The sequence below is a fragment of the Mesoplodon bidens genome, assembly GCF_964165515.1.
Source record: "Mesoplodon bidens genome assembly, contig: HAP1_SCAFFOLD_321, whole genome shotgun sequence".
NCBI lineage: Eukaryota > Metazoa > Chordata > Mammalia > Artiodactyla > Ziphiidae > Mesoplodon > Mesoplodon bidens.
This window is the reverse complement of record NW_027672059.1, coordinates 103,217-127,523: the sequence shown is the minus strand read 5'-3', so window position 1 is coordinate 127,523 and position 24,307 is coordinate 103,217. Positions and strand designations below refer to the sequence as shown.

The 24,307-nt window shown below is 50.5% G+C and overlaps 1 protein-coding gene across 1 annotated transcript; it reads right to left on the bottom strand.

Moving 5' to 3' along the window:
• Positions 1-1,355: 1,355 nt before the first annotated feature.
• On the bottom strand, positions 1,356-23,868 carry LOC308610655 (E3 ubiquitin ligase RNF157-like; the record flags this gene model as incomplete). Its single annotated transcript, XM_081259713.1, is given in 17 exon segments — positions 1,356-1,477; positions 7,213-7,323; positions 9,430-9,478; positions 10,369-10,440; positions 10,727-10,899; positions 11,375-11,486; positions 13,644-13,752; positions 14,464-14,702; positions 16,964-17,076; positions 17,210-17,213; positions 17,217-17,369; positions 17,865-17,936; positions 19,842-19,889; positions 20,505-20,548; positions 20,851-20,917; positions 21,374-21,491; positions 23,786-23,868. Coding segments are annotated over 17 exon segments (1,689 nt in total).
• Between the last annotated feature and the right edge of the window lie 439 nt (positions 23,869-24,307).

Sequence of the window (24,307 nt, the reverse complement as noted above, 5' to 3'; positions counted from 1 at the left end):
TCACATCTCAGCCTCACAAACTGTTGGATCCCACTTTGCTTCTCAATCTCATGCTCCACTAAACAACCACCTCTTCCAAAAGCCAGCAGACAATGCATCTAACAGAGAGCTATGAGGAATCCATTGATAACACTAGTGTTGAGAGACGAACAGCCAACAGCTTACGGTCTTGCTGTTTCTGGCTGTTATTTATATGACCTACACTGGACTGACGTGGGGTGGACATGTGATTTGAACAATATCTCTAAATCTCTGATGAGCCTATGGAAGGCAGTACCTCCCCCTCCCCCCATCAGGCTCAGCTGATCTGGAGGACAGGGGAGGAAAACCGGTGGGGTGGGGAGCCTCCCAGACCACCACTGACACCAGCTCAGCCCTTCCCCCAACCTCCTTTGGGGTTCCTGGGCACCAAATGAGAACCACCGGTCCACCCCTCTCTCAGCCTATTGAACTATTTCAGAAAAGCGGGGTGGAGACGGGGGCAGCAGGGATAAGAATGCCACCTGACAGGGCGGTAGTGATGAAACGTGATAATATATGACAGTCCCTAACAAGTGCCTGGTACATAGAGGGGGTCAAAAATGCCTTTGCAGTGTCACCTTAGGTTGTAGCCCCAGGCCTTCCTGAGTGCACCTGATCATAAATAACTCCCCGGTACGTCATCATTTAACTGAGGGGTTCTCAAGATTCAAGGCCTCCTTCCTAAGCAGACACACGAGGCATAGCCTCTGCTACCAGAAGCAAGAACTGTTTTCCCAACCAACCTTCTGGTGGTTGCTGCTGCTTCTTGTCCTTGAGAAAGGAGCTCCTAATGCATTTTGAGGGAAACCCCACTTGCAGTGCAATATGGCTTTCCCTTCTCACAGGGGTCATCCCCCAACGCCACCCCAAACTGCAGGTTTCAGATTGGTTATGATGTCCCAGAGACTAGAAAATGCCACATGGGTGTTTGTAATGAAGTCACCCAAACTCTTGAGTCTTCTTGGTCTACCTCCTAAGGAGAAAAGAAAAGATGCACAAGAAATAACCAATCTGTAGACCACAGCTCCACCTGAAGATCAAGATAGAGTGGAAACATTCCAGAGACTCTGCAAAGGGTCTCACGAGCTGCAGTTCGAGTGGCTTTAGCCCACAAGGAGAAAGAGGTTTCCAGTCCCTTCTGAGAGGGGAAGGATCACGGTTGCAGAAGAAGATGAATCTGGGATAAGGGTCAGGTGCCCTCAGCATCCAGCTTTCACGTGGGTCTAAAAAGTCTCCGTTTGTCTTGCTGAGGATGCCCAGGAGGTCAGTGGTGCCATGAGGCCAGGATGGGATGTGAGAAAGGGAGGAGAGCCCTCGTACAGGGGCTAAGGCTCTCAGATGACCAAGGGACCCCACACGCAGTGCCTGTTCTCGGGGTCCTCCAGGCTGCCAGAAGATAAGCGTCGGCGCTGCGTGTTCCGACGACTGACCACGTTGTCGTCAGGCTGCCAGGCACCTGAGAAGAAGAAGGTTACCGGACCTTTGGTTTGGTGCAGATGGTGTCTCTGGCAGGACAGTCCGGGAGTTTCGCATGAAAACTGGCAAGATGTGCATTACCTGGAACTCCCACAGGGTACAAACCACAGCACGTGAAACTTGGGAGCAGTGGCACCCACTGGGATAGGGACAGTCTTGGCCACTGTGGCCCACTGATGGAGGGACATGCAGGATGGTCCTTGTTTTGTGAGCTTGCCGTAGGCTCCACCTTTGTATCTTTATTTGGTCTTGAAGTTTGCCTAAGTGTTACAGTGGACCAGGAAAAGAAACTGAGTCTGGCTGAGACTTTCATGAGAGCAGGAGGAGGTGAAGGGGAGGGAGAAGAGTGTGTTAATTAGGGCTCAGAGTTAGTGTTTGCTGTGGGGGCCAGGGTGGGGCAGGAAGGGACTGGCTGCCCAGCAGGGTGCCAGGGACTAAATGGCATGGCAGAGAACAGAGTGACGGCTCTTCCTCTCCTTAGGCGCCCGAGCAGCCCACCGAGATTTGCTATCAGCTGGTGCCACCAACCCCAGGAGAAATTACTCCAGAGCCTTGGGGTTCCCCGGGTACCATCCACGAAACTCATCAACTTCCCCCTTGTACTGCAGTTCCTGCACAAGAAGCACCCGCTGCCCATGCTGGAAACCCACTCTTGGTGCTTCTCTCTCCTTTGTGCTCTGTATCCAATCCATCATGACCTCCTGCTTGTTCAAGCTCTAGTAAGGTCTAAATGTGTAGTCAGAAAACCGGGGTACAGCCCCAGCTTCTAACGTACTGACTGTGTGACCTTGGGCAGGTCACTGTACTTGGAGCCCTGGTTTTCCCATCCATCAAATGGGAGACGATTACTTACCCCCCAGGGATGCTGTGAGGCTAAGCGAGGCGACATGGGAGAGTGGTGAGCAGGGCGCCTGACTCACAGAATGTGTGCGACAACCAGCCGCCCCCCAGGCCTTGTTTGGGCTACACTCATCTCCCCCAAGTCGTCCTCCCATCCCACAGACTGGCTCCATCTGATTCATTCCCCCCAGTGAAGCGAGATGCCCCTTCTGAAGGGAGAGGATGAAGCCCTAACCCCCTGAGTTTGGGGAAAGCCTTCCATTCTCTGGCCGTGGACTGCTGAGCTGCCTCTTCCAGCACCTGCCCCCAGAAGGACCCCCTGAAGCCAGATGGGGTCCAGCGTGCTCCGAAGTGCTCCCCCACTGGCCCGTACCACCTCCCCATTTCTCGTGCTGTGTGGAAATTGCTGGATACTCCAGCACACGGTGATCTCCTTCAGGGCAGAGCTGAGAGCCATGCCCATCAGAGTGCTCAGTTCGTGGATGGAGCCGGCTGACCCTGGAGGGTGGGCATGAGGCTCACTGTGTCACGTTTGAGGGAGGCCACTCACAAATGTCTGGGGTCAGCTTCAGGTTAGGCCAACAAAGACACGAAACCCTTTAATTGCAGAAACACTAGGATTAAGCAGGTATAAACTGTGTATACCCATATATGTCCTGGTGTGTTAATCCGCCCTAAGGCTCTAATAATAATCTTGTGGAGGTGGACCCCAGAGGAAGGGGAGTGAGTGGGACAGGAAATGTTTAGGTATCTCTCACAGCCAGACGGAATGCGGGGATCTGTACTCCCTGGGGTAACTGGAATCTGGCACATGGGTCCACAGTGCTTTTCCCCTCTAAGGGTGACAGGATGAAGAGCAGGCAAGATTGCCCTTTTAAGTTAGGAACCCCCAGATGAAATAAGTTGTTCCTTCATTTTATATAATTTGGTAGATCTCATACTTATTCCTCTGTGTTTATGGGGCAGGACTCCGGAACTGCGGCTGTTTGGTAGGAAAGACCAAAAGCAACTGGTAAACGGGAGAGAAGAGACACACACACACACACACACACGCATGCACACACACACACAAAGTCAAATCAAAACACTGCCGCAGCCTCGCTGCCACCACCACTGGCTGCCAGGCTGCCAGGCTCTAAATTCTTGAGCCCTTGCTACAAACACCACTGGTCCAGATTCTGAGACATGGCTGAAAACTGGCTCCTTCTGAAACAGCCTCAAGACTCAGACCTGAAGTCTCTGTTCTCCCCGGCTTCTTGGTACAGTCGGTGGTGCTCTTTTCTCTAAAAATGCTCTGCCAGACCCTCGGTGAAACCCTGCTGCTCCGTGCATCCTGGATGCAGAAGGTAAGCCTGGAAGGCGCAGGAGGACTTCCTGAGCGAGTGCTACCATTCTGTCCAGCCCTCAGCCAGAAAAGGGAGCCTGGAGATTCAAAATCCTTCACAGGAGGTAGAGAAGGTGGTTTCCACTTAATTCCATCCTCAGGCTCAGAAACGGGGGAGTGAAGAGACCTCTAGAGGCAGATTTGGGGAGCACATCTAGGGGGATTCCAGACACCTCCTTCCTGCCTCTACCCAGCCACTAATTAAATTTAAGGTCTGTAACAGTTCCACCATCTTCTAGAGTTTCTCTCCAGGAAAAGAGAAAATTAAATCAGATTTTTGCTTAGTATCTGAGAAGCATAGCCCTTCCTAGTGGCGTCTACGTCTTGGGTTATTTCAGATCTCCATAGGTACTTTTGTTTTTGGCTGTGCAGTGGCTTGGAGGATCTTAGTTCTCCGACCAGGGATTGAACCAGGCCACTGCAGTGAAAGTGCTGAGTCCTAACCACTGGACTGCCAGGGAATTCCCTCCATAAGTACTTTTAGATTTCATCAGTATGCCCACTCCTGTCCAATGTCATCATTTAAAAACATCTGTATTGGGCTTGCCTGATGGCACAGTGGTTGAGAGTCTGTCTGACGATGCAGGGGACACGGGTTCATGCCCCGGTCTGGGAAAATCCCAAATGCCACGGAGCAGCTGGGCCCGTGAGCCATGGCCGCTGAGCCTGCATGTCCGGAGCCTGTGCTCCGCAACGGGAGAGGCCACAACAGTGAGAGGCCCGCGTACCACAAAAAAAAAAAATTGTATTTCCACTAATAAACTCAAATTTCCTTTGCTCTTTCCCATCACACTCCCCAGAGCCTTTTCACAGAATTGTCACTGGTCCCCTGACCACTATCCTGCCACCTGTGTGATACTCCATCAGATTCCTTGGAGCCCCTTCACCTAGCACGGCCTCGCGATTCTAATAGGCTCATCACCTACAATGGTCAACTCAGATTTCCTCCCTTTGAGAACCTTGCAGAACAATCTCAGAACATACCACCTCCCCCACCCCTTGGTCTTGGGGCCAAAGAAGACCCAGAGGCTTCTTAAGGGAAGAGGTGCTGGAATGACACAGGTACTTTCTCAGCATCACTCCCACAAGGGTGATGAGAGCAGCGAGGATGGGAACCTGAGCCATCCTTGCCAGCAGCTGGGGCTCCTGGCAGAGCACCTGTGGGCCTGGGGAGGGTGGACCATGGGATGCTCCCCGGGCTCCCTCTTTGTGGGTGCACCATGAGGGGAGTGGCATCCGTGTGGGGAGGGAAACAGCGTGGAGAGGGGGACCAAGTGCCTGAGTAGCTGTCCTGATGGCCAAGCCAGCCTGAGGCACCTCAGTCATAGGATGGAACTTTGAACTTACAGCTGAGCGTGCTGAGGCCTGTTGATTCCACGGGACCTACCACAGTGGATGCTCCTGTCATTAACCTGACATTAACCCGACAGATGCTTCCGGAGAGTTCCCCAGCTCTTTACTACCAGTGTGACGCTAACAGCAGAACCTGAGAAACATTTTACCAAGAGAGCAGATGCACTTTCCTTCTCCTGTAAGAGCCCTTGAGACCTCGGGGTGAGGCTACGATGCGACCCTCAACTCCCTCCTCCGGCAGCCGCCACTGTCATTCGGTTTCATGTCTGGCCTGAACCGTGAAGCCAGTTTAATCTGAGAATGGCTGGCTCCCGAGATCACCGTAAAGAAGCCCAGGCATTGTTTTCCTTCCAGGTCTCGCTCCCCTGCCGCAATCCCAGAGTGGAATAAACATCCACCAGCAGGTTGGCCCGAAGGAGTTAGGGAGAGGAGGAAGCAGAAAGCCTGGGGTCAGTTTCCACCAGCATGGGTGGCTGAAACAATTCCCAGGAGCTCTCTCTGCCAAACACGGGGGTTGCTGGGGAGCCACTGTGGGGAGGCAGGAGCCTAGATTCCTCTCTTGAAACCCAGTGAGCGGCTGGCCGGCACAGCTGCCACAGACTCAGGGCGGAGTGAGGGCAGAGATGTTATCTTCCCCAACTAGTGACCAAAACAAATCCTGCCTGTAACCTTTGCCACAGAAGCATCCCCGCTTTTGTGAACAGGGATTAATCTAGTCTCACAAATATGTTTTTTCCTGGAAAATCTCAGCATATTTAATACAGGCTCTTGCCAGTTAGGAATGGAAGCCTCAGCGAGGGCCCCTCGGATGTGCGAGTGCCCAGCAAGCTTGGGGTTGGGTGTGGGTGAACATGAACTTTCACACGAAGTCTGGATAACCTAAATGAGTTTCAAAATAAACAAACTGGACAGACAGACGTACATTTGGCAAAAAGACATGAGAAACAAATGGACAGACAGAAGCCAGGTAAAGAGTGGGAAGGCAGGAAGTGAAGTGTACCCTGGACCTCAGCTGCTCTGGCCCAGGCCTGGCTGGGTCAATGCTAAGTGGGAAGGGACCGGAGAGCCCCTGGGAAGGCCGTGGTAGTAGTCTCTGGGGATTATGGCTTCTTCCACCACAAGCCTGCATGGGGCCAGAGGGGTTAGGACCTGGGTCTTTTGCAATCTGATGGAGAGTGGCAACCACAGGAGTTTGTGTCTCTGCAGCACCGGTAGCCACATCACCAAGAGAGTAAAGCACTGGACCTATGACGGGACGTGGCTGTCCTGAAGCTTAAACATATCCAGGGCATGTTTAAGAGTTTACAAACCATGCAACATGAAGGCAGTCTCTGCCGTGAACCCAGGAGGGGCAATATCGACCTAGTCCACCGGGCAAGACGTGGCTTTAGAGCCATGGTTGGTGAAGCCCTTGGTGAGCACGGAGCAGAGGGACATCAGTGCCCAGAGTGTGACTGACAGGTGGGTTCCTCCTGAGAACTCATCCCGGATTCAGTTTAGTGTCATGAGAAGGAATAAGGGGCATGTTGATGGCCCTGATTGAATTTATAGAGTTAGGGCTCCAGGGAGAAGAGTCACCCTCGACCCCTGATCGTTCCTTTGGGATCCAAATCTAGGGAGCACAAGGCAACTGGTGGTAGCCCAGGGCTCACTGGGTCACAGAGCTAGTCTATAAAATGCTGGCTTTGAAATTCCTCTCTGATCCTAACTAACCACTCTCCTCTGAGGGGCTACAGGTTCCCTTTTCAAGGGCTCAGGCTCTCTTTCCAAGACCTTATCACAGAGGCCGTGTCTGCCTTAAACTGCCTGTTGATGGAAACAAGACCAGGCCCCCTGCCATGGGATCTGCAAGATCATGATGGAGGCGGAAAGGTCAGGCCAAATCGAAAGGCTTTGGAGGTATTTTTGCGCCTTTCTCCATGCCCAAATAGATTCGTTTAGAGCAGAGTCGCTCTTTGCCGAAGGACTCTCCCGTGGCCGCCTCACTTCCTTTCAGCAACTGGCTCCCAGCACCTTAGCAAAGCCCATGCCTTCTTGCAGGAACTGCAGGGCAGGAGATGGGTGTCCCAGGGTGAGAGCAGGGGTGTGAGCACGGGAGCGTCTCCCACCAAGATCATGTTCAGCAGACTGCCACTCACCGGGTAAGCAGACCGCAGAGCACAGCTTATTGTCCAGTGCTTTCATGCTGGCGATGTCAAAGTCATTGTTATTGTCACACTCCATACCTAGAAATGCGAATGTCCTCTGGCCTGTAATGGAGTTAAGGCAGTTAGAGAGGACCTGGCTGTGTTTTTCTCTGCTTTGCTGTCCTTAAAATAAAAATGTTAAGGATGGAGACAAAAAACATCAAATCATATGTTAAAAAAAAGACAATAATTAAGTGGGGAGAGTGGACAATAAAGGAAACTGTGTGGGTACGTTTGTGTTCTCGCTCTGTTCTGCTCTGTTTCCTTAACTGGCCCCTTTCCAGCCTTTGTTCCTGGGAAATCAGAAACTGGGGAGGTCTGTGGGATTTGGACACGCAGACCTGGGCCCAGAGCAGAGCTAAGCCAGGCTGGAAGAGCTAGGAGAGCCACGGGGGAAGTGACCCCGGGCTGCGGCCTTTGTCTGTCAGTGCACGTGGTATGTGTTTATGACCACAAGGCTCTACGAAATGTCTAATATATAAAATGGCAATTAAAGCTCTTCAGTCCCGTAATTTTGAACCTCAAATCAAACAATCGCTTCATTCACAAAATTATGATTTATTTTCTTTGAGAGTTAATTTGCTATTCTGAGTATGTTTTAAGGGGCTGACCAGAAACCTACAGTCGTGTAAGATGGGAAGGGCACAGTTTTAGATGTTATTTTTTCAAGCCCCCCACCCGGTTGTTTTTTCCTTGGTGAAAGGGAGAGGAAGAAACATACATCTACTGTGTACAGCATGTCAGGTGGAAACCACATATGGAATGTCAGGCGGAAACCACGTATGGCCCTGTGCCTTTTAGAAGCAAATATTCTACTGGGGACGACAATCACAATGGAGAACTCGGAGTCTTGCGCCCTGAAGACATCAACCGAAGGGAGGTAGCGCCCAACCCCAGCTTGGTTGGTGTGTGCGTGCGGCAGAGGCACAGCCTGGGCGACCACCCATCCTCCGGCACTACTTGGCCAGGAGAGAGTGGTCAAGTGCACATGCGCACCCCCTGCACACCACACCGCCCCCCAAGCAACTGCCATGGCCAAAGCAGAAGTGACTAGCATGACATCTGCATCCAGGCTGGGATCCAGGTTTGATCTGAAGGTTGCCCTTCTGTGGAGGCACCTCAGAGGAGCAGAGGGAAGAGACACCGGTTCCTGGGATGCCTGGTCCTACACTCCCAGGTGGGATTCCAAGCTCGCCTTCCCCCCCACCTGCTTCCTTGCTCTATATGTAGGTCGTTCCTTTGCTTCTTGGCTTACTAGAAACAAAACTCTTCCGACTGAAGATATAATTGACCTTATTTACAAAATAGGAGTAGAGTCACAGATGTAGAAAACCAACTTATGGTTACGGCGTGGGGGATGGGAGGGGAGGGATAAATTGGGAGATTGGGATTGACATATACACACTACTATATCTAAAATAGATAACTAATAAGGACCTGCTGTAGAGCACAGGGGACTCTACTCAGTACCCTGTAATGGCCTATATGGGAAAAGAATCTAAAAAAAGAGTGGATATATGTATATGTATAATTGATTCACGTGGCTGTACAGCAGAAACTAACACAACATTGTAAACCAACTCTTCCAATTAAAAAAAAAATCTACTTGAGGCCTGAACGATGGTAAAGAGACTCGTTCCAATAGCCTACAAACACTAGTGCACGCTGAGCTGCTAACGTCTCTTCACCTCACCTTTGCTGTGCCGCCAGGGCTGTGATCCTTCTGCTACTGTAACATCAGCCGTTTTCTTCACTAAAGCAGGAAAACCTACTGCCTAACAGTCGGTTCCCCCAAGGGGAGGAAGCTGTTCTCCTGCTGCAGATGAACTTTGGGGCTGCTAGAGCAGTTCTGTGAGACTCAGCTGAGAAGCTGAAGCAGGAAGGAAGGTGATGGCAGTTGCCCAAGAAGCTTCAGGATCTACTCAACGTAGACGGAGAACTCCATGTATCTTCTGCAGCCTTGGCTCAGAGGCCCAGAAAGAGCCAGGAAGGCTGCTGAGGTCCTCAGATACCCTGCTTGCTTTGATATTCCATCAAGAAGACAACCTTTCCCCAAAGCCACACCCTTGAGCAGTGCCACCAAGTCACACCAGTGCCCCTTTCTGTACCCTTTAGAGAATACCCGTGAAAGAAATATAATAAAAGGGAGCAAAAGACCAGGTCTTTTACGATCTTCTTGTGTGGGTGATCCGTCCTCTTCTTCTAGAACATCATTTCCCTAGGACAGAAGGAAGGCACTGTCAGTCCATAATGCAGTGAAATGAGTCTACTGATTGTCAGAAGACAGAACTAATCACCCTCATGGTAACCATACGTTTCCAGTCCGTGTGAGATGGCTGGGAGGCCCAGCAGAGGCAGATTTTGCTTGGCGAGGCAGGATCGGCCCGTAGGGACCAGGTCTGATGCACGTTACAGAGGGACCAGGTCTGAGGCACCTTACAGAGGGACCGTGGGACTGTCAGGAATAGCCTTGGTAATAGTTTAGCTCACACTGTTTCTCTCAGGTGGAAATAAAAGTTGTCAAATGAGAAAGCAAACCGTGAGATCATAAAACTTTCAGAAACCCTTTACGATCCCCACCCCCATCCAGATACTCCTTTGAGAATATCTGGCTCAAAAGGAAGTTGTAGAGTCCCCACTGGGAGCTGGGCATTCCATATACTTCGGTCACATCTCCGTCAGAGCACTTCTCACGCTGAGTTATAACTCTGATTCCTCCATCAGATGGAGCTCCGGGATGGGTGGGATGGGTGGATTGGGGGCGTGGGCAGGCAAAAGCCATGTCACTCTGTCTTTGTGTCCCCCAGTGCCAGGAAGATGTGAGATGCCTGTGCCAGGTAAATACTCAGTGAATTGGAGGACAAACATCCTCTCAAGGTTCTGGCCTGGAAGACTTCCCTCTCGAACTCACTCCACGCCTATTACGCTGAGACCAGCGCCCTCTGCTAATCGGACAGTCCCTCTGCTCTGCACCCTTCCTCTAACAGATCCAAGTGCACCACCTTGGAAGGCTTCTTCCAGAACAACCCCCATCCTATTTGCATCCTCTGCCAGCGCCAGCAGTCCCTCTGACCGCGGAGGGGGCACCAGCGTCCATCTTGCTCTTACCTCTGCATCCTGCTCTTTGGCGGCGGTGGCGAGGCCTGCAAAGTTGCAGTCCGGAGACGCCACTGGTGTCACCTGCAAAGGAGCAACAAAAGTCAAGGTGCAGATGCCACTGGCTCTCCTACCCAGCTCGCCTGGCAGCAAACCCAAACCAAGTCCTCAGGCCCGAAGTGGTGCCACACGAAAGATCACATCTGAGGGATTCTTGGATTCAAAGACAAGTTACCCTGTTTTTCAGGGCTCCCCTGTCGAGCACTGGGGGGCTTTGCCAATCTCCCTTGCAGGCCCTGGAGTGAGCTCCTTGGGACTCGAGTACAGAGCATAGCAGAGCAGCGAGGGCGATCCCATGCTCCTCTCTTACCTCTGCTTCTTCTGAGGGTATCCTGCTGGCAGCCCGGGGCCAGGGGAGAGCCTCCCCGTCCTCTTCCGTGCCAGGGGCAATGTAGGAACCGGACATGTAGTAGGCGGTGTCGGTGCTGATCTGGGAGGACACCATGGACATGACCGACTGGGCCAGACTGCTGCTGGCAGGGTCTTTGGAGACAGGAGTTGGAGGAAGGACATGGAGGTCAGGCCCGGCTGCTGTGAGTGCACTGGGAGCAGAGCTCTCTCGCTGCACCCGGGCAGTGAGGACACCAGCGGCCTGGCCTTGCCCTCACCAAATAGGGTTTAGATGGAAGGTTTTCCAAGGTTTGGCTCCTTTATGTTTTAGAGCTCCAAAGTCAACCTCAAGGATGAGGGATTTGCTTTTCCCTGTCATAATGTTAAAGAAACCCTTACGACAGCAGGACTGGGAGTGAGATACCAGCTTCTCCCCCAGCTCAGCCGCTAGACCACCCTCTCATTGCAAGGGAGCGAGTCTCACTTCCTCTCAAGCTGGGGCCTATTTTGTCTGCCACTTAGGTATTAGTTTGCTGCTCCCTAGTCCATCCGGGAGGAAATATTAGCAGCACTATGGACTCGGCTGACGGGGAAGGACCTGCAGTTGTTCCCATCCACCATCATGTACCTTCTGGGGAGGAAATTGTGGAGGAGAGAGGCGTCCCTGTGCAGGACGACTGGTCAATAGCTCCTTTCGGTGACAAGGTCAGGTTCTCACTTTCTGGGGTGATGCCACATTCCTGGGTGGGAAAGAAGTAAGCGCCAGTCAAACATGTTAGAGGGGAGGAGACAGGGCAGGGCACCCGTGCGAGGAGGAGGAAAGGGGATCTGGGAAGGGCGGCAGGAGGCGACATGCAGAGGGAGGGCTGGTCTCTCCTCTCATCACTCCTGTGCACCCCTGACCCGGACTGGCTGTCTCCCGAGGGGAGGTGCCAGCACATCCTGCCCGAGGCCCAGCAGCTGCTGGAGCCACACAAAGACCGCAGCTCAGGTGACACTGGTCACCCAGCAGCTGTGACACGGGAACACCCCAGGATTCCCCAGGATTACTAACAGCTCTCCTTTTTTTTGTTTTGTTTTGTTTTTTTGTTTTTTTGTGGTACGTGGACAAACAGCTCTTCTTCTGAAGGGAGAGAACACAGAACCAGCGGAGGCCCCGGTACCTGCTGGGCTTCTCCTCTGGGATGGAGGGTTAGTTCCAGCTTGATGGATCTAATACAAACACCGCCTGTCCCTCAGCCCACGCCCGGCACCCCCATCAGTCACCTGGGCTCGCAACCTCGGTGCACCCCAGGGCAGATGCAAAGGCCTACTGATTCTCTTTCTACAGCCTGTGTTCTCTCTTCCAGGTCTTCTTTTCTTAAAACCTTGGATCATGGGCTTCCCTGGTGCAGCAGTCGTTAAGGATCCGCCTACCAATGCAGCGGATACGGGTTCAAGCTCTGGTCTGGGAAAATCCCACATGCCACAGAGAAACTAGGCCCATGAGCCACAACTACTGAGCCCGTGTGCCACAACTACTGAGCCCGCATGCCACAACTACTGAAGCCCGCGTGCCCAGAGCCCGTGCTCTGCCACAAGGGAAGCCGCCGCAATGAGAAGCCCACGCTCCACGATGAAGAGTAGCCCCCACCCGCCACAACTAGAGAAAGCCTGTGCGCAGCAACGGAGAACCAGCGCAGCCAAAAAAATAAATAAATAAAATAAATAAATTTAAAAAAAAAACCTTGGTTCAGGCAACCCTCCTGCCTGGCTTGGTCTGTCTCCTGCGTAATCCAGTCTGCACACCTCCGCCATGTGGGCCCTCGTGAAGCCACGTTCCCACCGTACCACTGGCCTGCTCAGGGCCCCCACTTCTGCTCCGTGCTTCACGTGTACTGTCCCTGCCACCAGGAATGTTTCTCTCACCTATCTCTTCGTGTCTAAGAAATTTTGATATTCAGCTCAAACGCTGGTCCGCCATCACTGCTTCTGGTTCCCTTCACTTGACGTGATCCTCCACAGCACGTCAGTGTCTCTGTTTTGGGAGCCCTTCCTTTCTCTGGTTAAAATTTATTTACTCATTCAACAAACACTTACTAACACCTATGTGCCAGATGTGGTGTTGTTATTCATGTACATGTCCTGTCTCCTACTGGACCATGAGCTCCTCAGGACAGGAACCACTTTACACCTTCCTATGCTCCACTGCACCCTGCCCACCGCCTTGCCAGGGGTGGGCTCGACAGCCCGCTGACCTCTGTTACATAAAGCCTGTGAGGGTGCACAGGGTAGAGGATCCCATCTTCCACTCAGCTGCCCGGCTTTTCCACCAGCTGAGCCTGCATCCAGAACTTGCCCTCCTCAGACATCTGCCCAGTTCGTCTCACCTCCTCTGTCCATGGACCACTTTTTTTTTTTGCCTGCAACTGTGTGGCATGTGGGATCTTAGTTCCCCAACCAGGGATTGAACCCACAGCCCTTGCAGTGGAAGCACGGAGTCCTAACCACTGGACAGCCAGGGGAGTCCCCTTGTCCATGGACCACTTTTTAAAGCAAGCCTCCCCACCCTTACGTGACACACGGATCCCCGGTAACACCTGACACAATTGTTTTGTACTGACTGTCTTTTGTGTACACCCCCACCCCAATCACGAAGACTGTAAGCGCCAGGAGGGCAGGACTTTTGTGTCTCCCCACTGCTGCTGTTCTCAGCATAAAAGATCATGCCTGGTCAGTAACGCAGGCCCCGTACACTGAGAAAAGACTGAGTCTGGTGACGCCCTTGCTGCTGTCTCAGAGAGTGCTCAAAAGGCATTTGATGAATGAATGAGACCAGACGGGCCGGCAGAGGCCAGCAGGCAGGAAAGAGAGCACCTGGAGTCCAAAACCAAACAAGGAAGGACAATGCACATTACCTCTCTGAGATGTTGGGCTGACGGTCTCTGAGACAGGGGCGTCTCAGATTCGCTGCATGAACGCTCATCTTCCTCTTCGTGCAGCACAGAAGAATTCTGGGAGATGGACCTGCATAAGCCCGGAGGGAGAAGCAGCTGCAGCCAATGCCCCTTAAAGAACAGAACTCGCCTGCACTCCCATTAACCAGATGTCACAGGGAGAAGAGGGCCCTGAGGGGAACCGGAGGGAACCTAAATCTTAGGAAGGAGTGGGGACGTGAGAAAGGGCACCAGAGGGTCTGAGGCCTCTTCTGGGCATGGGAAAATCGGAGTTTTACCTTTAGCTCTTTCAAACAATTGTGTCTGAACTGGGGGAAATCCACTGACATTTTGAGGGTTTCAATATTTTCATCTGTAAAATTATCCTCCTTTCCTCTGCCGTGGAAACTTATTATGACTTGCTCCTAGTTGGATGTAAACGCCTAAGAAACACAGATCACAAGGTTCCTTCGGTCCTCAGACTAAGTGATGCTCCCAGGGGCCTGAATGACCCTAATGATGTCATCATCCCTATACCCCATACTCTCCTCCCACAACAGAATACGTGAGAGGTTCGTCCGTCTGGATCCTCCTAAGTACCCATGTACCATCTTATTTTCCTCTCCCAAGGGATGGGTGCTAGCCCAGGTCATAAGTGGAATGAGCAGCTCTGGGAGCAGCCCAGAGGGTCTACACTGCCCTGGGACTTGGGACTCAAGCCAGCACCGAGGAGGTGAAAGATGGATTGAGAGCATCTCATCAAGGACCCCAGGGCCAACGCTATTGCATGCAGACTACTCACTTGGAGAGACTATTTCTGAGCTTGAGTCCTGGGCTGCTGCAGTCGGACAGGCGGTCGAGGGGGGAGAGCATCCGGACAGGAGGCAGGTGGCCGTCACTGCTGTAGGAAGGCAGCATTCCCAACAGGTGTCTGTCTCCAAGCACGTGGAGTGCGGGGACTGCCGGGGATGGGGTAAGGGGCCCGTTGAGGGCCTCCAGAAGAGACACCACTTCATAACCCGGTGGAATGTTCTCCGAGGACTAGGGGAATCAGAGACAGGTTGGGAAATTAATTAAATACTCTTCGTTTTATGGTACGAGCGTGTTTCTTCCTCTACGTTGGAAAAACACTGTCTTTTATATCTAGTCTGGGACTCTGGGAAAGGAAAGCTGTATCAGAAGCGGAAGAAAGATAAAATAACAGAGAACCACATGTTCCTTGACTCTGCTTACCGATGGACTTCTTCTTAATACTGTTGATTTTTTCCGATTATAGTAGAAATATATGTTCATTACAGGAAATTTGGAAAATACATAAAGGTGTAAAGAAGGAAAAAAGTCATTAACCATCAAATCACCCAAAGTGATAACTGTTGTTAGCATTCTAGTGTTATTTTCTTCCAATGTTTTTTCCTCTGTACTGTTTACACAGTTGTGATCAATGTGTTAATGATAATTTTATACCCCGCTTACCTCACAGAACATAAATATTTTCCTTCACATGCATCCCTTTTCATAGATACCATACATTTCCTTACTCTTCCATTGGTGCTGGCTATTTAGTTGTGTCCATTTCCTACTGTAAACAACACTTTGATGAACATCTGTTCATCTATTGGGCATAAATCTCTTTTTTTCAGATCATTTTCTGGGTATTAAATTCTAAGACCTTAGATTACCAAGTACAAATGTTTTTAAGGCTCTTAATATATACAGCTGTTTTGTTTTGTTTATTTTCAGTGATCTTTCTAGTTACACCCTTACAAGCAGTACAGATTACCTGTTTTAATTGCTTCTTGGCCAGCATGGAGTATTTTAAAAAAGGAAGTTTTTAAATGTGAAAGGTGAAAAATGGTCTCTCACCTTAATTTGCATGTTGTTGATTTTTCACGTGGTTGACTTTTTAAAAAATGACAGTTGACCAGCTATGTTTCCTCTTCTGAGAAATTTTTTATATCCTTTGCCCCATTTATCTACTATTTCATTCAAGTGGGTTATGATAAAGATACTAGCCTTTCCTCTGATGCAAACGTTGTGAGTACATTTTTTTTTCTTTAGATGATTTGCTGTTTGTTTTTAACTTTGGTAATCTTTTACACATCTAAAGTTTAAACATTTTTATGCGATAAAATCTACATGTTCGGGGTGCTTCCCTGGTGGCACAGTGGTTGAGAGTCCGCCTGCTGATGTAGGGGACACGGGTTCGTGACCCCCCCGGTCCGGGAGGATCCCACATGCCACGGAGCGGCTGGGCCCATGAGCCATGGCCACTGAGCCTGTGTGTCCGGAGCCTGTGTTCTGCAATGGAAGAGGACACAACAGTGAGAGGCCCGCGTATTGCAAAAAAAACAAACAAACACACAAACAAAAAAAAACATTAAAAAAAATCTACATGTTCGGGACTTCACTGGCAGTCCAGCGGTTAAGACTCCGCACTTCCACTGCAGCGGGTGAGCGTTTGATTTCTGGTTGGGGAACTAAGATCCCACATGCCATGCGGCGTGGCCAAAAAAAAAAAATCTACAGTTTCTTTTTTTGGTAGCATTCCATTGTTTTCAAGCTTAGAGAGCCCTCTCCCATCCATAGTCAACTAAAGAATCATCTATAATTTATTCTAGGTTTTTAATGTTTGGCTTGCTCTGTTTTTAGTGCAGTTAACTAGTTACCCTGCCTGGAATTTGTTATCTGGTAAGGAGTGAAGTGCTAAACTGATTGTTCCTCCCTAAAGCACTACCTCATCGTTCCAATACCATTTACTGAATAATTGATAATTAATCTCTTCCACTAGCATGTTAACCTAAAGACAAGACCTTCTGGTCTACAACTACAAAGCGTGGAGTCTTGACACCATCACTTACACCACGAGACAGAGGTGAATTATATCATCTACGTGGCTCCCAGTCCCTGAAGCCACAAAATAAGACAAAGAAAAACAGTTACCTTCTCAGAGGATTCAGATTAAAAAATGGTAAATTGTATCTAAATCCCAAACAATCATCCCCTTGTTTCTGCTTGGGGACGTTCCAGAGCAGGACCCCATCCCCACCCCCATCTGCTCAGACACTGGAGTGAAACAGCAAGCTGACAGCTCTAGGGATGGTAAATGTTAACTGGACGCTGAGCCCCCAAGGTGGAAAGTGGAGGTTTTAATGATCAGAACCTCATTTTCCACTGTACTATTGGCTGGTGTTTAACACAACATGATCTCTGCCAGCTTACTCAGTACTTGAGAATGCCAAGGTTTTATTACTTGCCACAAAGTCACGTGAAGAAGGACAAAAGGTGAAAAAAGCCCAACTTACTGAATGCTCTTCTGAGTCGGATGTCTGGGATGAGAGGATGGGGTTAAAGCTGGTTGGGGACAGAGGGCCCAGTTTCTTCCTCATGGCTCTTATCTGAAGCTGTGCCCGGAAAGCTGTGAAGAAGAAAACAGGCCATCAGGACACGGTGATGCAGGAGTCAAGATGGACAAGGGCACGCACAGAAGCCACGACCCCTTCTCCCCCGAGGGCTGACCTCGGCGACCCAGCAGGGCCTCCGGGGCTTATGCAGTCAGCAGATGGGGCAGTTGTTGGCCTGGTAGCGCAGGGTGTCGGCGCACGTGTTACACAGGCAGAGGTGATGACATGGCAGAATCAAGGTGTCCCGCACGTCTGAGAGACACACCACACATTTGGCACTGTTATCACTCACTTCATCCTCAGCCACCTGGCCGGGGGACAGAAATTTAGCCAGTGTCACAAAGACCCTCACGTCACATACTTTCTTTAGAAGGCGGCCTGCCTTCAGAGCTGAGACAATGCACTTGGTAAACTACATTGAACTTGGAAGTTTACCAAGTGCATTGGCACACTGAGTTTCACTTCTTCGGGCAACTGTTTGTCTCAAGCCCATCCTCTGAGGTTGAGATCTGGTCCTGTCTGAAAGTCAGAGCTGAAGAGGCCCAGGAGGCCACCCAGGGAAGTGGGGAGCAATGAACTGAGTGAGCAGAGCCCTGCCAAAGAACCGATCCAAACCAGCCTATGTTCTCATTTCCAAAGTTATATAAGTATAATCATCTGAAACGAGGAAGAAGAAATACCCTTCTAGGACCAAATGGATTCCAGAGTCTGGCATGCTAAGTTCCTAGATCCTGGCTGGATCAGAGAAGTTCTCACTCTGCCTCCTGGGAAGAGTGCATTCAGAACGGTGGATGGAAATTGCCTTAGACTCTTGCGTGTTGTACTTGTTTTCAATTCCATAGATCTCCTGAAGGAGGTAGCTGACCCCATCCACCTGAAGAGCAAATGGAAAAGTTCAAGGGCAGGCTGGTTCTCCGAGAGATGAGTGGGAACTCACCCCCCACCCCCCTACCTCCTTCGGTAACCAAGGACTACTGATTCACAATGAAAAAAAATCAAAGGCCTAGGAGAGTAAAGGAGGCTCTTATTTACTTATGTGTTCTCTTTGGGAGGGGAACGAAAATCAAATGCTTAATTCACCCGCCCTTATCCCCAACAGGGAACGTGCGCAAATACAACAGTAACACTCCTACTGCAGGTTGCTATAACGACAGTCAAGGAAGGCAGAAACTAGGAAAAGGATGGAAGACCATGTGTCAGAAGCATTGGCTATGTAATAAAAGCTAAGTTTAGACATTATAAACGGGAAGCAATGGGAATGGGAAAGAAAGAGAAGAAATGGGCAAGGAAAAGAGGGGAAGGGAAAATGCAGAAGCAAAGAGAGAGCAGGACCTTGAAGGGGGGGCCGATTGCGCCCCCTCCCTGGCCACGGAGCCACCCCGTCTCCAACACGCGGAAAATGTGAACTCTCTTGGCCCTGCTCCTTAAAACCTCAACTTGGGAACTGCCTGGAGGTCCAGTGGTTAGGACTCAGCGTTCTCACCACCAGGGGGCCTGGGTTCAATACCTGGTCAGGGAACTAAGATCCCGCAAGCCCCAAGGCAGAGACAACCCCCCCCACCAAAAAACCCAAAAAACATTAGAACCTCAACTTCAATGCCCAGTTTGACTCCCACTAGCTTGGGCCATGTTGGTGCCAAAGCTGGCCCCTCCCTTGTTTCTTTATGCCTGCCCACTCCTCTCCCCTGCCCCCCACCCTGTCCCAGTGATCCCCGTCCCTAAGGCCCACCCTGTCACCGATTTCACATCCCACTCTCCAGTCTGACAAAGGCTGTTGCTGATGCCAATCTAGCAACAGAAGAAGAGATAAACCATTTCCCTTGAGCTACCCTAGCCTTTCCATCCCATCCAGGAGTCCTGGGGAACCAGGCCTTCCCAAGAGGCAACTCACGGAGGCCAGGCCTTTCCAGGCTGTACCCTGGGCTCAGGATCTGTTATCTCCTCTGCCTCTCTTAAAACTTGCTTTAACACAGTGATTATGTTGGAAAGGACATTATCAACAAATTTATACTAAAGTATTACTGACTACTATTGACCTCATTAAGGGTGGATGGCACTTGATAACTGAAAGAATGAATGATGTAGAATTTAAGATATCTGTCATCCATCTGCGGTGGGCGCCTTTCTTTTCATCTCAACCCGAGGCCTACCCTGCCCCCCACCCGACTGCTCCACACCCTCCGTGTGATGACGCACCTTCCCTTGGCAATGACACACCTCCTTGTCTTCCATGACCCTGCTCCTGCCTCTGCAAGTGTGGAAGGAAAGTGTTGGCACACAGTGGGGCTTAGGACTTCCAGCACACATATGCTTAACTTGTCTGATCATTCTGGAAGGGGGCAGATAGCCAGCAAACTTGGAATGTGAGAAAAGGAGTGTTGGGATAAATTAATCCAAGAGCTCCAATTGGCCTTGAACTGGACCCCAATACTTTGATCCTTTAGCTGGAAATGTTTCTCACCCTGGCATTTTAAATAACAACATTCTTCTTAAAACTAAAGTCAGGAGATAAATCTTGCCCTTTCATTTTCTAAAGTCCTCTGCTCAGATAATGGCTGCCTCACCACCAACAATTCTGGAACAACAGAGATACCAAAAATCAGTATTCCTTTCAGGACACCCAAGTAGTTTCCAACACAGAAAAGCATTCCCTGCTTGCTTTTGTTCTTTGATTTAAAAAAAGGGGGGGGGGTGGTGGAAGGGAAAGAAGAGTGCTTTAGCAAAGGAGTGGAGAGAGAGAAGGGGGTACACCACCCATCCCTGGCCCTCTAATACTTACTACTTGTTTCTGCTTGAGGGGCTTGACACAGAAAGTCCCATCTGTGTGCTGGAGCGAAAATACACAGTTATGAAGGAAGGCAATGAGGATCAGCTGATCTTTTGTTACTTCTCTCAATTACACACCTCCTGGAGGCGCCCCACCCAAGGCCCCACACCCTGCCAGTGTGGAATGACAGACTCCTAATACAGGAAGGGTTTTCAAGCACATAATCTAGCCCTTCTGCTTTAAGAAGAGGAAATGACGGATTTCCCTGGTGGTCCAGTGGCTAAGAATCGGTCAGAGAACTAAGATCCCACATGCTGTGGGACAACTAAGCCCGAGCGCCGCAACTACTGAGCCCATGCACTACAACTAGAGAGAAGCCCTGGCAGCACAAAGAAGATCCTGAGTGCCATAAATAAGACCTGACGCAGCCAATACATAAATAAATAAATATTTTAAAAAAAGAAGAAGAGGAAACGGGGCCTAAGGAGTTGAAGGTCATGCAGCAAGTTGGTGGCGTAGCCCCCGGTGTGGTGCTTCCCCCAGCTCCCTGCGCAGCCTGCGAGCCGGACCCACTCTGCTGAGCCCAGGCAGCCAGCGAACAGGGCTCCACGTGTCCTCACAGGAAAGACAGAGCAACATGTACCAAAGTGAGGCCCTATAACATTACCCACTGACCTTTTCAAAAGTGCCCAGCAGGACGTGGCAATAGCCAAAATACTCTGAAACAAATAAAGGCACAAGGATGAAGAAGAAGAAAGCCAACAACACACGTCGATTCCACTCACCTTCTCCGGGTCCCACAGTCTGGCAAAATGAACCCTCTGGCTGTCACAGGAAGGGGCAGGTTACGTCACCCAATAGGACTCTCCCCCGAGGAGCGTGGGAGCAAGAGTGTGTGGGGATGTGGGAACTGCCTGATACCCACGGGGGAGGCGTGTTTTTCTGAGGCTGCAGGCGCTGCCAGGCCTGCACGATACATACGGGCACGTGTGCAGCCAAAGAAGACAGGAAGCACCCGTACCATCTCCTTCATCCACCACAGCATGGACCACTAACGGGTAAACCTCTCTATCCAGGTCAAAGCCAAGCTGAAAGAAAAGGGAAAAAAAAAGGGCTTAACACATTTAAAGGGCACAGTAATCTGTCAGAAAGGGAGGTCTCATCAGGAAGCCTGAACCTCATCTCTGCTCTTCATCCATCAACCTGGTTAACTACCTAAGTCCGTGGAATTGAAGGCCACCAGCCTCTTTGTAAAAAATCTCATAGATGTAAAGGCTTCTAACCTGCAGGTCTTGCCTTTGGGCATGGCTTTCTCAAAATATCCTGGGTTAATGGGCTACTTTGGGACAGAAAAGTTAGATGTACCCTTCCCAGGGCATGAAGACGTTACAAGGCTGAAGGGGAGCATGGCCTTCGAGTACCCGGGCCTATCCTTTGCTGCTGGCCAGGGTCCTGAGTAGCTCCCACGCCCTGCGGGTCTGTGGGCAGAACCTGCCCTGCACTTCCTCCCAGTGGCCGGTCCCCTCCGCCAGCCGGCAGCTCACCTCCTCTTCAGCCCACTCGGAGGGGTCCACGGTGTGGGAGGGCAGGCAGAACTGCTGGCACACCCCACGCTTGTAGTGCACCGTCTCTGACTGCAGGCTGTTGTCCTTGGGGATGTAGCTGTTGGCCAAAGTGGGAAGCAAAGCAAAGGTTACTATCTGACAGTTTCCTCTGTCTCATGCCTGTTCTCAACAGGTTCTCAGTATAGACTGGAAGAGAAAAGAGAAGAAAAGATCTTTATAATCTCTTTCCTTTGCCCTTGCTTGGTAATGCTATTAAAGTTATCTCTTCAGGGCTTCCCTGGTGGCGCAGTGGTTGAGAGTCCGCCCGCTGATGCAGGGGACACGGGTTCTTGCCCTGGTCCGGGAGGATCCCACATGCCATGGAGCGGCTGGGCCCGTGAGCCATGGCTGCTGAGCCTGTGCATCCGGAGCCTGAGCTCCTCAACGGGAGAGGCCACAACAGTGAGAGGCCCGCGTAACGCAAAAAAAAAAAATCTATTAAGCTACCTTTCTGTGGATATGTGGGCTGAATAGATAACTTTTATTTTATTCTTTTTTGTGTGTGGTATGCAGGCCTCTCACTGTTGTGGCCTCTCCCGTTTTGGAGCACAGGTTCCGGACACGCAGGCTCAGCGGCCATGGCTCACGGGCCCAGCCGCTCCATGGCACATGGGATCCTCCCGGACTGGGGCACGAACCCATGTCTCCTGCGTCGGTGGGCGGACTCTCAACCACTGCACCACCAGGGAAGCCCTTAACATGTATTGATCACCAGGTGCTTTCCCTTTCATTATCCCCTTTAATTTTGACAACAGCCATGAAAGGTAAGGTTGGTTCACTATTTTACAGGTGAGAACCAGAAGCTCAGAGCAGTTGCCTCATTTTATTCTAGAGCTGCAGCCAGGCTGCCACGTCCGAAGCCAGGACCTCAAGGGGCCTCAGACCCTTGAATCCATCTCCATCAAATATGCGAGCAGACCATATGTGATGAGAGAAACAAGTGGCCGGAGCAGCTGACAGCTGGCAGGCTCCCGAGGCCTCAGTAGCCTCCATCTATCCTGCTGCATCAGGAACTCCCCGGTGGAGAGGTGACTCCCGGCTGCAGACTCTTCTGCAGCTAAAGAGTTTCCCCTTGGCTGTGCCATCCCCAGGGTTGACCCCGGGGGTGCGAGTGGCTGGGGAGGCAGTTGAAAACCTCAGGGACAAATAAAATCTTAAAAAACTGAGACAAAACAGATTAGTGGCTGCTTAGGCCAGGAAGAGGGGTTTCCGGGGGAAATGGGGGATGATTAATAATGAGTATCGGGTAATAATAAGTATCGGGTTTCTTTTCGAGGTGATGAAAATGTTCTAAAATTAGATAGTAGTGATGGTTGCACAACTCTGTGAATAACTAAAAATCACTGAATCGGGGGACCTCCCTGGTGGCGCAGCGTATAAGAGTCCGCGATCCCAATGTAGGGGACCCGGGTTTGATCCCCACTCAGGGAAGTAGATTCCACATGCATGTCTCAACTAAGACTTCACATGCTGCAATTAAGAGTTTGCATGCCACAACTAAGGAGCCTGCCTGCCGCAACTAAGACCCAGTGCAACCAAATAAAAAATAAATACTTAAAAAAATCACTGAATTGTACACTTTAAATGAATGAACTGTATGGTATATGAACTATATCTCAATGAAGTGGTTATATTTTATTCCTAAAAATTTATTTTTTAAGATTTTTTTGATGTGGACCATTTTTAAAGTCTTTATTGAATTTGTTACCATATTGCTTCTGTTTTATGTTTTGGTTTTTTGGCCTCGAGGCACGTGGGATCTTAGCTCCCCGAGCAGAGATCGAACCCACACCCCCTGCATTGGAAGGTGAAGTCTTAATCACTGGACCGCCAGGGAAGTCCCTGAAGTGGTTATATTTTAAAAAGATGATCAGAGAGAAATAAACTCCCTGATCTATACAAGCATAAAATGGTCTCTGAGTCATCTTCCTTTGTCAATTGAGAAAAATGTGGGACCTCTGGTTTGCCCTAACCAAATCTGTCTCCCCAGGGAACCAGTGAGTCTTAGTAGACAGACTTGCTATCTGGAGAGCAGCATCTGTTTAAAAATCACATTATCTCTGGGACTTCCCTGGTGATCCAGGGTTAGAACTCTGTGCTTCCACTGCAGGGGGCCCGGGTTCAATCCCCAGTCAGGAAACTAAGATCTCACAAGCCTCGCCAGGCAGTCAAAAAAAAAATCGTGCTATCTCAGGGACAGCACAAAGAAGGCAAATGTTGATGATAATTAGTACTGACAGTGGTGATTAAACAACAAACCCAGTGCACCAGAGGAAGGGAACATGAGATTAAGAATAAATTAAAAAGGAAATATAGGCAATAAAATAAGGATTTCCTGCACCAAGTTCAAACATCCCATCTTCACACAGGCTTGTCGAGGTATCTGCAGAATTCACTTTCTCCTCCAACTGTTCTTTTTCTGGAAGGTTCACCATACCGGGGTAATCATGACAGCTTCCAGGAGAGTGAAAGTTCTTCCCAAACACTGACTCTCAGAGAAAGTTCTGAAGAATCTAGGTGCGGAGACCCTTCATGCAAGCAGCCCACGGCCCGGAGGCCTAGATGCTGGGCTCTGGGTCTGGCAGAAACTGTTCTGTGGGTCCCCTGGGGAGTTGGCTGTCCCTTCACGAAGAAGGGCCCCTGGAACATGGCCCCTGCTGGCTGGGAACTTGAACTTACTTGACGAGTCTTAGTGTATCCTTTCGGATGTTGATCAGGCTTCTCAGAGTCTTCACTGGTTCTTGGGGAGGAGGGGCAGCGTAAGGAAACTGTGTCGGAAACAAAGTGGGAGAAGACTGTGTTTAGAAAGACGGATAACCATAGTAAGTGGACCTGCTCGAGGTCCCAGCTAGTGGGAGAGCTGGGATTCGACTT